The 13,125-nt window shown below is 41.7% G+C and overlaps 1 protein-coding gene across 1 annotated transcript in view; it reads left to right on the top strand.

Annotated features, from left to right (window-relative positions):
* The window catches only part of ABTB2 (ankyrin repeat and BTB domain containing 2), a 211,543-nt gene that overhangs the window by 186,351 nt on the left and 12,067 nt on the right, over positions 1–13,125 (top strand). The window contains 7 exon segments of the mRNA XM_042453998.1: positions 439–544; positions 651–753; positions 2,345–2,353; positions 2,484–2,504; positions 2,506–2,560; positions 4,632–4,657; positions 4,659–4,698. Of these exon segments, the coding sequence (XP_042309932.1) occupies positions 439–544; positions 651–753; positions 2,345–2,353; positions 2,484–2,504; positions 2,506–2,560; positions 4,632–4,657; positions 4,659–4,698 (360 nt within the window).

Below are 13,125 nucleotides of genomic sequence, written 5' to 3'. Positions count from 1 at the left end.
ATGTCACCAAGTGCAGGGGTGGGGTTCCTGGGAGGACCTCCAGGGGTTGCCCACTTGGCCTCCCTTGGGCTGATCTCTTCTCATGAGGAGAAGGATGAGACAGAATGGCATGGCAGGGACTGTTCATGGTCTCTCTTGGGCCTCTATGTCCCTCTTCTTATGAGGAGAAGGGTGGCATGGCACTGGGGGAGAGGGCCTAACTGGATGCCATCTTTCATCTGGGGTTTCACCCAGTGTGGACAACACCCTCCTAATGACACCACTGAGATGGTGGGATTTGAAAAAAGAGTACCCCTCAATATGAGCCTTGTGTCCTCTTCTTGTTTTAATGTTCCCCTGTGCACTGTAAGAGAACAGCAAAGAAAATCAACTGCTTTGACGTTCCTGAAGTTGGGTCTTAAGAAAGCCCTGATCACCTCCATTTATTTTTATTCATAGAATGACTCTATCAATCAGCAGCTTGCAGCTATTTTTGCTCACTGTTATGGGAACAGCCCCATCCCCAGTATTCCTGAAATCAGAAAGACACTCCCAGCACGCCTAGGTAAGACAATAAAGCTTCCAACAGCTGCCACTCTGAAATACTTATTTTTGATGTTGTTATCCTGTCAAACTTATGGTCCTTTTGTTTCTGTTTTTCTCCCACACAGATCCTCACTTTTTAAATAACAAGGATATGTCTGATGTTACTTTCTTAGTGGAAGGAAAACTGTTTTATGCACATAAGGTTCTTCTGGTCACTGCTTCAAACAGGTGAGACACTGAGGCCTAACTCCTTTTAGCAATAGCAATAGGCCAGTATTGAACGCACAACCTTGCAACTGTGAATGAGTAGCTGCAGTAGAGGCATTTAACCACTGCACCACCAGGGCTCTTTTGTTAGTCCTAACTAGGCACATTGAGTCAATGGGAATTTGGTAAGTCAACAGTTATATAAATACCATTGATTCAGTGAGCCTGCTGTCATTGGAACTAACAATTGGATGCAAGCCTTATTCAGCAACTGACACAACGGCCTTCAGCCAGTCATTCAAAGATTAAGAAAAAGAATCAAGTCACTTGCTTACTCACAGAATTATCATTTTAGTGCTTGAGAAGGTTTAGTTTTATTTGGTTTTATTGAGACATGAAGTGAAGCAATCCTAGTACAATGCACATATCCTCTCCAAACCAGGGCCCAGCTTTTGTACTGGTTTTATGCCACAAGCCCTGAGTGTGACTAAGGTAGCCAAATCTCAGAGCCTGGTCTTCTTGAGTCTTGGGGCTTGGACCCTTTTCTCTAGTCCTCAGAGCATATGAGACTACTGGCATGAACAATGTGTTGAGATAGATAGATAGATAGATAGATAGATAGAATATAGAATCAGAAAGTTCTATGCAACTATGGTTGATACCTAGCTTAAGAACATCACCAGGTCCCACCCTCTTAGACATCATGCAGGATTGTCCCTAAATCTCAGATTTTGACCCTGAAATTTCAGGGCCTAAGATAGTCCTGACTTGGCAATCCTATGTTTGACATGTCCAAAGATGAGTCCTACTATACATTGAAAGACCTGCATTGTTGCGTCAGCTACAAACTGTGCCCAAGCCTTGGTTTATATAGTGTCAGAAATTCCTAGTTAAGACTGGGGAGATTTTGGGATTTGTAGCAGCATTCCTATTGCTAGTTAGGCTTATTAGAAGGTTTTGTTTTTCTCAAGTTTCTGGGTTGTTGTTAATTCCTCCTCAGAAATAGAAGACAGCTAGCAGGTAAATGTGCGTGTGCATTAGAACTTCATACTGGAATTATGAGTACATTTCTTCCTTTCTCTCCCACACCCATGAGAGTTAGTTTACCTCTCTATCATAGTTCAGTTTTTACCACTGAAGTCTGGATTTGGCATTATGAGTGAAGCTGCAGAAAACATGGACTTCTCCTTCTCACACTGATTTTTTCCTGTCTTCCTCTACCTGGAAACTTACAAACCACGCTTTAAAAAAAGAAAGTGAATGCAGTTCTGTGTTTGTTTTGAGAACCTGGTTTTAATTGTGGTTTCAAAATGGTTTAGAGATCATTTTAACCAAGTTTGGAGAAAGCCATATGTAATTCAAACCCAAGTATATAAAGCAGAAAAAAGAAAGGGAGGACACATGCAGTTTTGTTGCCTGTTTCCAGACTAAACCTGAGCTTCAAGGAAATGTGAACCAGACTCTGTAATTTCTTGCTATAGCTATACTAGAAGAAATGGCTTTCTCTATTTGTGAAACCAGAATTAGGTAGATAGTTTTTCTCTCTATACTGATCTTCATATTGGGCTTAGCTGCACCTGTTGATTTTCTGCCTATCACTCTGCTATTAAAGGTTCAGAGCGTCTGTGAAAGCATCTGCCTTACGAATCCTAATGCAAGGCTCCTATTTACATAACACTAGCAGAATAATCAAGCAAATATAGTTTATAAAAGCTCCTTTTAATCTGCTACCTGTTTTCACAGATTAAGAGACTGGTGACAAATAAAACAAACAGACAGCCAAGGCAATAGACTTGGAAATTATGATATGAAATAACAGTATCTCAAGGTATGTTTAAGAACAATCATACTGTTGTCATTCCTCTTTTCCTAAAGCAGAAATGGACCATGATTCAAACATTTCAGATTTACAGTATTTTTCACAGCCAAGGGTGATCACCTCTAGAAACAATTGCACTTTAGCAGGAGGAAAAATGGTTATCCTATTTCCAGGGAAGACCAAAAAAAACAACAACAACTCTAACAGAATAATCTCAAATTGATTTTTCAAAATTGAACTAATCAACACCTAAAATAATAATAATAATTATTATTATTATTATTAACCATTATTTATAAGCGCTGTAAATTTAACACAGCGCTGTACATACAATCTTTAGTCAGACCAGTTCCCTGCCCTCAGACTACAATCTAAAAAGACACAACACAAAAGGAGAAGGGAGTGGTGGTGGGGAATAGGATCAGGTCCAGCAGATCTTCCCCACCTCCGAGGCCTGGACCAAGGCAGATGGAACTGGAGGAAGGGCTGGCTCTTAATGGAGCTTAAAAGGAGGCTCCTGGGTCAGAGAGGGGCTCAGCTCTGGGAACGCTCTCTAAACAATATAGCTTTAACTCCAGTTTGAAACTGGGTAGAGAAGTGAGAGGTGTGCATGTGGGGGAAGAAGATTCCCAGAAGTAAGGGGCAGCAAGCGAGAAGGGACGAATTCGGGAGGGGGCATGGTAGTCCACACTGTGACAGGAACCTTGACTACCAGAGCAGAGGGGTGCGAGTAGGAATGTAAGGAGAAAGAAGGTCAGATAAGTAAGGAGGGGCCAATCCATGGAGGGCTTGAAAGTCAAATAACAAAACTGTACCGGATGCGGAAGGGGAAGGGGAGCCAATGAAGGGAGGATAAAAGAGGAGAACATGGTCAAAGCGACGAGCGGATGTGACAATACGGGCAGCTGAATACTGGGCAGAGATTAAAGGATGGAGGTGTGAAAGAGGAAGCCCTGTTAGAAGGAGGTTACAATAATACTAGTCGCGAAACCACTAGGGCAGGACCAGAGTCTGGCAGTAGAGATTGAGAAGAATGGACTCAAATACAAATTCCTTTGTATTTGCAACCTTTGCTGCCTGACCTACTAGTGTTGATGTGGACAAGGTAACATCTAAATCAGAAATTGCTATACAGTCGCAGCAATTCATGTTTGGGTTATTTTTGCAACGCCACATTCACAGAAATGGCTGTCAACTGTTTTCACAGTCCTCATTCACACTTTACACTTACCCATGACAAGCAAGTGCATTCTGATAGTCACAGACCTGTAATACTAAAAGCGTAAGCGTATTGCATGAACAGTTGCCAAAGTCGAATGTTCCCAGGCTTAATTTTCATGCTGTGTTAAGACAAATGAAGGATGAATACAAACAAGCAAACGGCAGACTTATATTAAATACATTTAACAATTGAAAGCTTAGAAAGCATTATAGAAGTGTTAGTAGGGGCTCGTGAAGTGTTTTGATGTGAAATAATTACTTTTTAACAATGCAAATCTGTACACCAGTAGGTGGATTTTCATGAAAGAGAGTAGAGTTCGCTTTGGCATGCAAACAAAAACACAAATCAGTGAAATCTAACATTCAGCAGCACTCTCCGTTTTTCCAGATTTGTTTTTAGAGATTAAGAAGAAAGTGTTTAAAGGCTGAAGACTGAAAGTCTAAAAATAACAGCCAACAGAACTGATCCCAGTTCCTACATTTATTTGCTTTGTCTCAGTGATCGGTCAAATAGTTTTGTACCTGACCTTTTATAATAAAAAAAAGGACTGGAGTGTATTTAGTCTTGAACTGTACAGTGGTTTTGTCCACACCTGCACCTGTTCATTTACTGCAGTGTAACAGAAAATAGGTTATTAGTGAAAGAAAAGAAAGAAAAGATTTTATAATAGCAATTAATACTATCCATGGAAATAGTGTTAGTGTTGTGGCATTATTTGCCTTCAAGTCATTTTCTCAAAAAACAGTAAGAGCTCATATACTAAGAGCCAAGCTGTTGGTGAAATCAGAACTGATGATTCATGTTCCCATATAAACCAGTGAATCATTTTTCCAACTACTGTTTTTGTTCTATTTTCAGATGCTGATGCAATATTTATATGGAGGAAACAGAATCTATGGAAATTCCTACTGCAGATATCCTAGAGGTGAGCAATTCTCCCTGCACTCCATTTATTGTTTATGTTGTTGCTGGTTTTTTTTTTTTCTTTTGCTTTGGTTCAGATGTTGATGGCATCTGTTTATGACAGAAAATGGTGCTTTGCAGATACAATAGTCTAGTTAGACAAATGATTTCCAAAGCATAGAAGGAGTATTTGTGTAAGGCTTATTATATGTTATTATGAAATGAAAATGCATATTTGCCTGCTATATCCCTGTTTTACATTAAAGAAGTGAAGAAGATCTTATGTCTGAGGTAAACAATGTACGTATTCACTGATACCCCAGTACTGGTTTTTTAAATACTGAGTTTTTTTGAATAGGAGTCCTTACATTATTCAATATGTGTTTTCATATGCAGACAAGTACAAGATAAAATCTGATGATATTACCATTTTGTCATGACAGAATAAACCATGGGAAAAAAATTTGCAATATTTGTCTTAAGAACAAAAGAGTGCCAAAGGTCCAACATGCGGTGTCAAAAGAGAGTGGTGCAGATTCCAAAAACTTTTTGCCTGCAGTACCCCTTGTAACCAGACTGGAAAGTTAAGCAAACTATTGTTCATGTGGATATTGACTTCTTCAAAAGAACTAAAAGATAACATTCCCATGCCCCTCCTCTCACAGAAACACTTCACCATCAACAATATACAAGACAGCGCTAGATTTGACTAGGCATCTGGCCTACCCCATCAACCATCCGATGGACTTCTTCCATGGAAAAGAAACAAAAGAATAGCTATTTGCTTGACTTAGCAGTCTACCCAGAAAATTGCAAGAGTGCACTGGTGAACAGCAGAAGCACTAGGAAGTGCTCAGTGAGAAATAGCAATGTGTAGGAACTGGCCACCCTCTTCATTACTCCCAATCCTCTGACTGACAGCATATGAATAATGGCTTCTCCACCAATTCACTTAGTGCTTTCTTCTGAAATCCAAGATTCTGCCCCCAATAAAGTAACAGCTATACAGTGGCAAAGAACATGTTAACTCCTGGGGTCCTGAATTTACATTAACTGTATTCCCACCAGGGGACTATATAAGCATCAAGGCAACCACTACAAAACTAATTTCATTCATTCCTTCCTTTCATTTATTGCCTCTTGGGATGCTAAACTGGTGTCTATGGTAAGGGATCTAGGATCCAAGTAGACCACAAGTTGAACATGAGTCAACAGTGTGATGCGGCAGCTAAAAAGGCAAATGCAATTTTAGGTTGCACTCAATAGAAGTATAGTGTCTAGATCAAGAGAAGTAATAGCACCAATGTATTCTGCTGGTCAGGCCCCACCAGGAATATTGTGTCCAGTTCTGGGCACCACAAATTCAAAAAGGACATGAGAAACTAGAGCATGTCCAAAGGAGGACGACTAAAATGGTGAAGGTCTGAAACCATGTCCTATGAGGAATGACTTAGGGAGCTGGGGATATTTACCCTGGAGAAGAGAAGGTTAGAGATGATATGATAGCCCTGTTTAAATATTTGAAGGGAGTCATATTGAGGAGGGAACAAGATTGTTTTCTGCTGCTCCAGAGAACAGGACCCAGAACAATGGATGCAAGCTACAGGAAAAGAGATTCCAACCTCAGCATTAGGAGGAACTCTCCTGACAGTAAGGGCTGTTCAACAGTGGAACACACTCCCTCGGAGTGTAGTGCTGTCTCCTTCCCTGGAGGTCTTTAAACAGAGGCTGGATGGCCATCTGTCGGGTGCTTTGATTGAGAGTTCTTGCATGGCAAGGGGTTGGACTGGATGACCCTTGTGCTCTTCTAACTCTACGATTCTATGATTCATTCAAAACATTAAATATAGTCAGATAAAGACAGGTAGAATCACCCCACCTCCATAATTTGAATGTTCAATTGTGAGTTTTCCAAACCTGTCTTGCAAGGCATAGGCAGGAAAATTTAAAACTATCACACACAGAAGAGAACAATCAAGAATCATCATTGCAGTGACTTACTAGCAAAAATGGTCAGTTACTCCAACTTAAAGTTTTTTTAAGACTGTCATCTCTCAAGCAGCACTGTTCTTTCTATGATTTAAAGCTTAATTCTAAACATTCATTTGAAACATGTTTATAGCAGAGCTAAAGAACATGTGACCTGCAGATGTAATTGGACTGCAACTCTCTCTCTCATCCCTAGCCGTAATATACAGGGCCTTTGATGTACCTGCCATTTGCACTACTGACAACACATGAAAAGCTCTTGCCCTAAGAAGAAAGAACAGGAAAACAAAGTATTAAAGAAGTTATGGTATGCAGTGGCTTAGTGGTTAAGACGCCAGTTCGATGATCGGAATTTCAGCAGGTTGGCTGTTCGAGCCCAATGCTGCATGATGGGGTTAGCTCCTGTCACTAGTCGCAGCTCTGCCAACTAGCAGTTGAAAGCATGCAACAAGTAGTATAATAGGTACCAACTTTGGTGGAAAGATAACAGTGTTCGGTGCAGTCATACTGGCCACATGACTGCCAAGAGCAGTCCTTGGACAACACTGGCTCTTCGTCTTGGTAACGGAGGTGAGCACAGCTCCTGCTACAGTTGGTTATGACTAGACATTCATGTCAAGGGACTACCTTTACCTTTATGAAAGAAGTTACTGTCAGGATTCCTCAAGTACTGCCCCTTCCAGATCTCCCTACCCACCCTAGAGCTCCTGTCAGAGTCCCTTCACCACACACCAATGCCAAGTGACATCCAGATTCAGGTCACCTACATGGACATCATCACCAGTGGCTATACTGCTTGAGGAATTCAGAATATTATAGTCCAAACAAGCAATTTTTCCAAGCTCTGCTACTTTTTTGGCACCAAAGGTTTTGTTGGTTATTTATTCTTAATTTTTAAGGATCCTTTTAGGAGCTTTTAATTAATATGGAGATCGGGATTTAAGGATTTGTGACAAATTTGTGTTCAGTGTAGTTGGTTCAATCTTTGTTTCTACAAATGCACAACTGCATTTTTAATTGTTTACAGTGTATTCAGCATGCTTTTAGTATCCACTAAAAGAACTCGTTATGTAGAATTAGCTTAAAAAATTTAAACAAACGTCTTCTTTCTTATTTCCACTAGTTACTTTCAGCTGCAAGCCATTCCAGTTGGATGGCCTCCAGAGACACTGTGAAAATCTATGTTCTCCAGACCATCAGCATTGAAGCGGGTTAACATCCTATAAATGCCAAGGTAAAGACCAAATCATCATATTGAGGAGGGAGCTAACTTGTTTTCTCGCTGCTCTCCAGAGACTAGGACCCAGAGCAGTGGATGCAAGCTACAGGAACAGAGATTCCCCAAAACATTAGGAGGAATTCCTGAAAGTAAGGGCTGTTCGACACTGGAACACACCCCTTGGAATGTAGTGGAGTCTCCTTCCTTAGTGGTCTTTAAACAGAGGCTGGATGGCCATCTGTCGGGGATGCTTTGATTGAGATTCCTGCATGGCAGGGGGTGGGACTGGATGGCCCTTGTAGTCTCTTCCAACTCTGTGATTCTATGATTCTATGATTCTAAGTGCTAAGGTGTTAATAAACATAAAGCCCTTCTAGATCAACCAAGGGTTCTTTAGTTAATGTTCTCATTCATACAGTTTCTGACAAGAGGGTCACAGGGAATTACCCCCAAACCTGTTCTGTTCTCTGTCTACCCAACAGTATATGCATATGAGCATCCATGCATTAAGAGATGTTGCAAGGATTGAATGCTGCTGAATGGGAAAAGCAGTGGCTTCTTGCCTCCTCCTGCAAATTCTATCACTTTCCTTGTCTTCTCCATCTCATGGTCTTTGAAACATGGAATGAAAGCAGGCCATAGTATCATGATGCCATTTTACCAGCAAACGTTTTTGTCAGGGTTTGAGAGCACCCTTCATGGCCTTACCTTCCCACATGCCCAAAAATAAACCCTTGACTTGGGGACAAAGAAGGAGAAAGTGGTTGGTAATGGCCTTAGTAAGTGTTGTAAAAGCATAAGCTTTGGTGATCCTATAATGGAATACATCAACATCCCTCAGCCATACCCACATTGCCATTCCGTTCATGTTTTTGTTTCTCTGTCCCCTTTTGAGGTTGAAGGATAGTGAAAAGGGAGTATTTGCCTATAGGTGTGTCTGTCTTATCACATTCTTATCTGTCATGATGCCAAATAGCAACTTGCTGCCCCAATTCATCAATCCTAAAGGTATCTAGCATCAGTAACCTGATGGAAATAGAAAACTGGTATTTGTAGTCACTATAGTTACCAGACTTGAGATAGGTGTAGGCAAAGCCCGAACTTCAAACACAGTCTGTGTGAGGGTAAATCTGAATCTGGACTGTGCCATCTGAAATACAAGTGGATTCTCCCATGATTGTTCACATAAAAAATGGGATTGCCAGGATATATTCTTTGTCCAGCCTTCTCCCTAACACATCACAATTCTGCTATGCATAGAATATGAATGTGTATATATGTAATTAAATCATTTATGTATCGCTTCCCAACTCAGAGTGCTCCTAAGATGATGACAAATAAACATCAATTATAACAGTACGAGATAAAAATTTTCTAAAAAACACATTAAAATACCTTTAAAACTCTGAAAGCAGTCTAAAAATCCTAGAATTAGTTCTATATGTATATAAGTTGGCCCATTCAGACTACACTTTAACCCAGTCAGAAATCGATCTTGCACTGGAAGTTCATATGACCCGAATCTCTCACAATCTATGTCGAGGCAATCACAAGCGTTTTGTGACAAATGCCCCTTAGCAGGGGTCATTTGCAATCGGGGCAAATGCGTCTCTTTTGAAAAAATCTGGGTTCTGCTAATATGAACTTGCCCCAATCATGATCGGGGCCAGTTCATGGGAGGGATTTAGGTCAGAGGGAGGGCAGAGGGCAGAGCATTCCTTCCCCTTCATCGGAGAAGGAGGAGGAGGAAAGAGCCGAAGGAAGGATGGAAAAAAGGGGATCTGACAGGAGGCAGGGTGATAGGAGGCAAAAAAGGAGAATCGGGGTGACTAACAGGGGCTGCAGAGGGCTGTCAGATGGAGGGCAGAGGGGGGAACTGGAGAAAGTGACAGAGGAGAGAAGGATGAAGGAGCCAGGGGGAGGAAGGAGGGGGCCAGGGAGGGCATTCTATAACAGAGCAGGAGAGGAGGAGAAGGGCAAGAGGAAGGCATTCAGGGCAGGTCAGAGGGAGGGAGGGGAGGGTCGGAAGGAAGGAAGGAGGAGGAGGATTGCCAAGGAAATGGGGCTGCGAGCCAAGCCGGAGGAGGGATGAGGGAAATCAGGCTGCGGAAGGAGCCTCTCTCTCTCTCTTATTTTTATTTTTTTATTTTTGACACTGTGCACATGATTTTTGGGTGACATAAATGTGGTGTGTGCTTGTGCTACTTTCATTTCCTCTTGCTCCTGGAACAGCACCAAAAGCGGTATTATTATTATTATTATTTGTGTTTATATGCGGATGCTACAATCAAATGCCTGCGCTACATCCCTTTCATTCCTCTTACTCCGGAACAGCACCATAAGAAGCTGTATATATATTATATTAATTATTATTATTATTATTATTTGTGTATATGCGGATGCTACATCAGAATGCCTGCGCTACATTTCCCTTTCTTTTCCAATTGATTCATGGGTCTACTTTAGTTGGAATTGACAGGTCACTCTCTCTCAGCCTCAGTGAAGGCAAGGCAAACCGCCTGTGAAGATAACGTAAGCAGATGAAGGGTCAATTCAGGGCAGGTCAGAGGGAGGGCACGAACGGAACTCGCACCAGGCACCTCTCCCCCTTTTTTATTTATTAAAAATATTTTTGCATCTATGCGCATGATTTTGCTTCAGGTAGTAGAATATATGAGATAACGTGGCTAGCTGTTTGTTCACTTTCCTTTCATTCCGCTCCAGCAAAGGAAATGCTGCAAAGAGCACTTGCAAAACCATTTTTTCCTTGCGAAGAACTACAATGTGAATGTTACAATGTTCTTCCCCAATTGGCAAATGATAACGTTTGCTACTGTCCACTAAGGAATTCAGGGGTAGCCCTAGGGGAAAAAAAAGAATGCATGGCATCGCATCCTTTTCTGGCATTCCAAATGAGGAATTATATTTATTATTATTATTATTTTATTATTATTATTATATTATTATTACATGTGTATGAGGCATTCTGGGGTGGCAAGCAGGGGGGATACAGGATGCAGAGATGACATTAGCTTTCATTTGGGGTGAAACGAGGCCAAGGGAAGATCAAACCTACGCTGACCCAAATACCCACAACACACCACACACACACACACAAGGTTTTTAATTTGACAGAATCTGCGCATACAGGTGCCTTTAAAGAAAAAGGGGGGGAAGGACACTTCCGAGGGCCAATGTGTGCAGATTGTCACCTAACGACTGCAGAACTAAATTTGATTAACAAGAAGGCACCTTCAATTTAACCAGCTTTCTCTGAGAGCCATTCAGGGTTAAAATACCCGATTGGTAGTCAGCACTTGCTTCCGGAGGGATTGGGGAGGAGGAAATCAAAGCTTCCAGTTCCTCCAGTGCAAAAAGGTCAGTCTGAATGGCCCTTAATGTTATGTGCCTTCCAAGTAGTTTCCAAATTAACAGTAATCCTAAGGCAAACCTATCATGGGTTTCCCTGGCAAGATTTGATCAGAAGGGGATTGCTGTTGTCTCCCTGGGGCTGAGAGAGTGTGACTGCACAAGGTCACCCAGTGGGTTTCTATGGCCAAGTGGGGATTTGAACTCTGTCTCCAAGTCTCGTCCAGCATACAAACCACACACACACCACTCCTGTATTTCATTGATGGAGCATAGTGTGTTCTCAGCTCCCATCTGAGACAGGTTTACCACTTTGTCTGCCACTAGTGAGAACTAAAGTTACACTTATCTCCTTTCTACAAAGAGGAAGATATAAAGGACACAGTTTTGTAGAATACCGAGTTTAGTAACTGAACTACCATGTTTTAGCAGTACGTGAGTTAACAATTGTGTTATAACAGCAAATAATGCTATCAGATTAGAACAAACTGACTGATGGGAGGTCAGTGCTTCACCGTGAGCAAAGATTGCTCTTTCTCTGTAAAGTTCCTGTGCCATGGATGTAGAAATTCAATCAGAGATTTCCATCATTATCACTGCATCTCCGCTGGTGACAGTGTGACCAGTTACTGCCTTCTGCCTGTAAATCAGATTAATGGTGCAGGAACCTATCAGGAGCAAGATGGCAACTCTTCACAAACTAGGAATGATGCTGGTGTTGCTTCATGCTGGGACAAATGAAGGCCACTGTTGAAAAGGCTTTGCAGTGACAGAGCAGATGTTCACAGAACTGATATTGAACGCTCTCCCACTTCGATGAGCGGGGTCACTTTATGTTTTTTGGTCCCCTTGTCATCTCAGTAAGAGTGTTTGGGAAGGTAAATACGGAAACAGGTGCCTTCATATATACTTTAACAAAGATTTTTTTTCTTTTAAAAAAGATTCTCTATGATTTGTATAGTTCCAATATGTTTGAAAAACCAAAGCCTCAGACCACAGCAATCAACCTTAAAATAGCTCCTGTGGTTTCATTAATCCCCCCTCCCCCTCCCTTTTTTTTTCCTGAGGCTTATTTCATATGCACAGAATTTGTTGGCTGCTAAACTGTACCATCTGGTAACACTCAATTCCTGTCACGGTGTGCCACATGGATTGCACCCTCACATAACAAAACGGTATCATCCTGGAGATCATTGACCAGCTGCTCTTTTCCTTTAAGAGTTACTGCTTTGGCTCAACAAGCATAGGAGATGACAAAAGGATTAGGAAAGAAGGGACTTTTAACCTCTTTCAAATATCCCAGTGGAAGGGTCCAGTAGACACAGGAGCCCACAGAGAGAAAGAGCCCCCTTTAACCACGGATTATATCCTCTTAACCATTGCTACCCACTTAAACCTTTTGTACCATGAAGCTGTCCAAGCGAAGAGAAGGCAATAACTTGATAGCTGCATTTAAACATCTTCAAACCTATTGCCTGACTGGATCCCACTTTTGTCTTGCAGATCCACAGTGCCCCGAGCTGGCTTCTTCTTTGTGAAGGTTTCTCCTCAAGCACTGAAGTACCTGCTGGAGCAGAACCTTTCAAGCAACCATCTATGGCAGGAACAGTAAAGTCCAGGTCTGGACACTCTGCAGGACACAAGCTACATTGGCCAGCAGACTTCACTCTATTAAATCACACAGGGTGTGATTGCCAAGAGGAAAACTGGGAATGTAGTCAAAGCACCAGCTCATCTGAACTGCACTAAGAGGGGAACTTGCCCTCTGTGTGGCCTCCCCTCTGGAGACACTAGCCTGAATTGGAAACTCCTCCAGCACCTCCACCACATCCAACTACCTACAAAATAGTACATCACTCAGAGATGAGTTAG

The sequence above is a fragment of the Sceloporus undulatus genome, chromosome 1, assembly GCF_019175285.1.
Source record: "Sceloporus undulatus isolate JIND9_A2432 ecotype Alabama chromosome 1, SceUnd_v1.1, whole genome shotgun sequence".
Lineage (NCBI taxonomy): Eukaryota > Metazoa > Chordata > Lepidosauria > Squamata > Phrynosomatidae > Sceloporus > Sceloporus undulatus.
The sequence above is the reverse complement of the archived record's forward strand: the minus strand, read 5'-3'. Positions and strand labels throughout refer to the sequence as shown.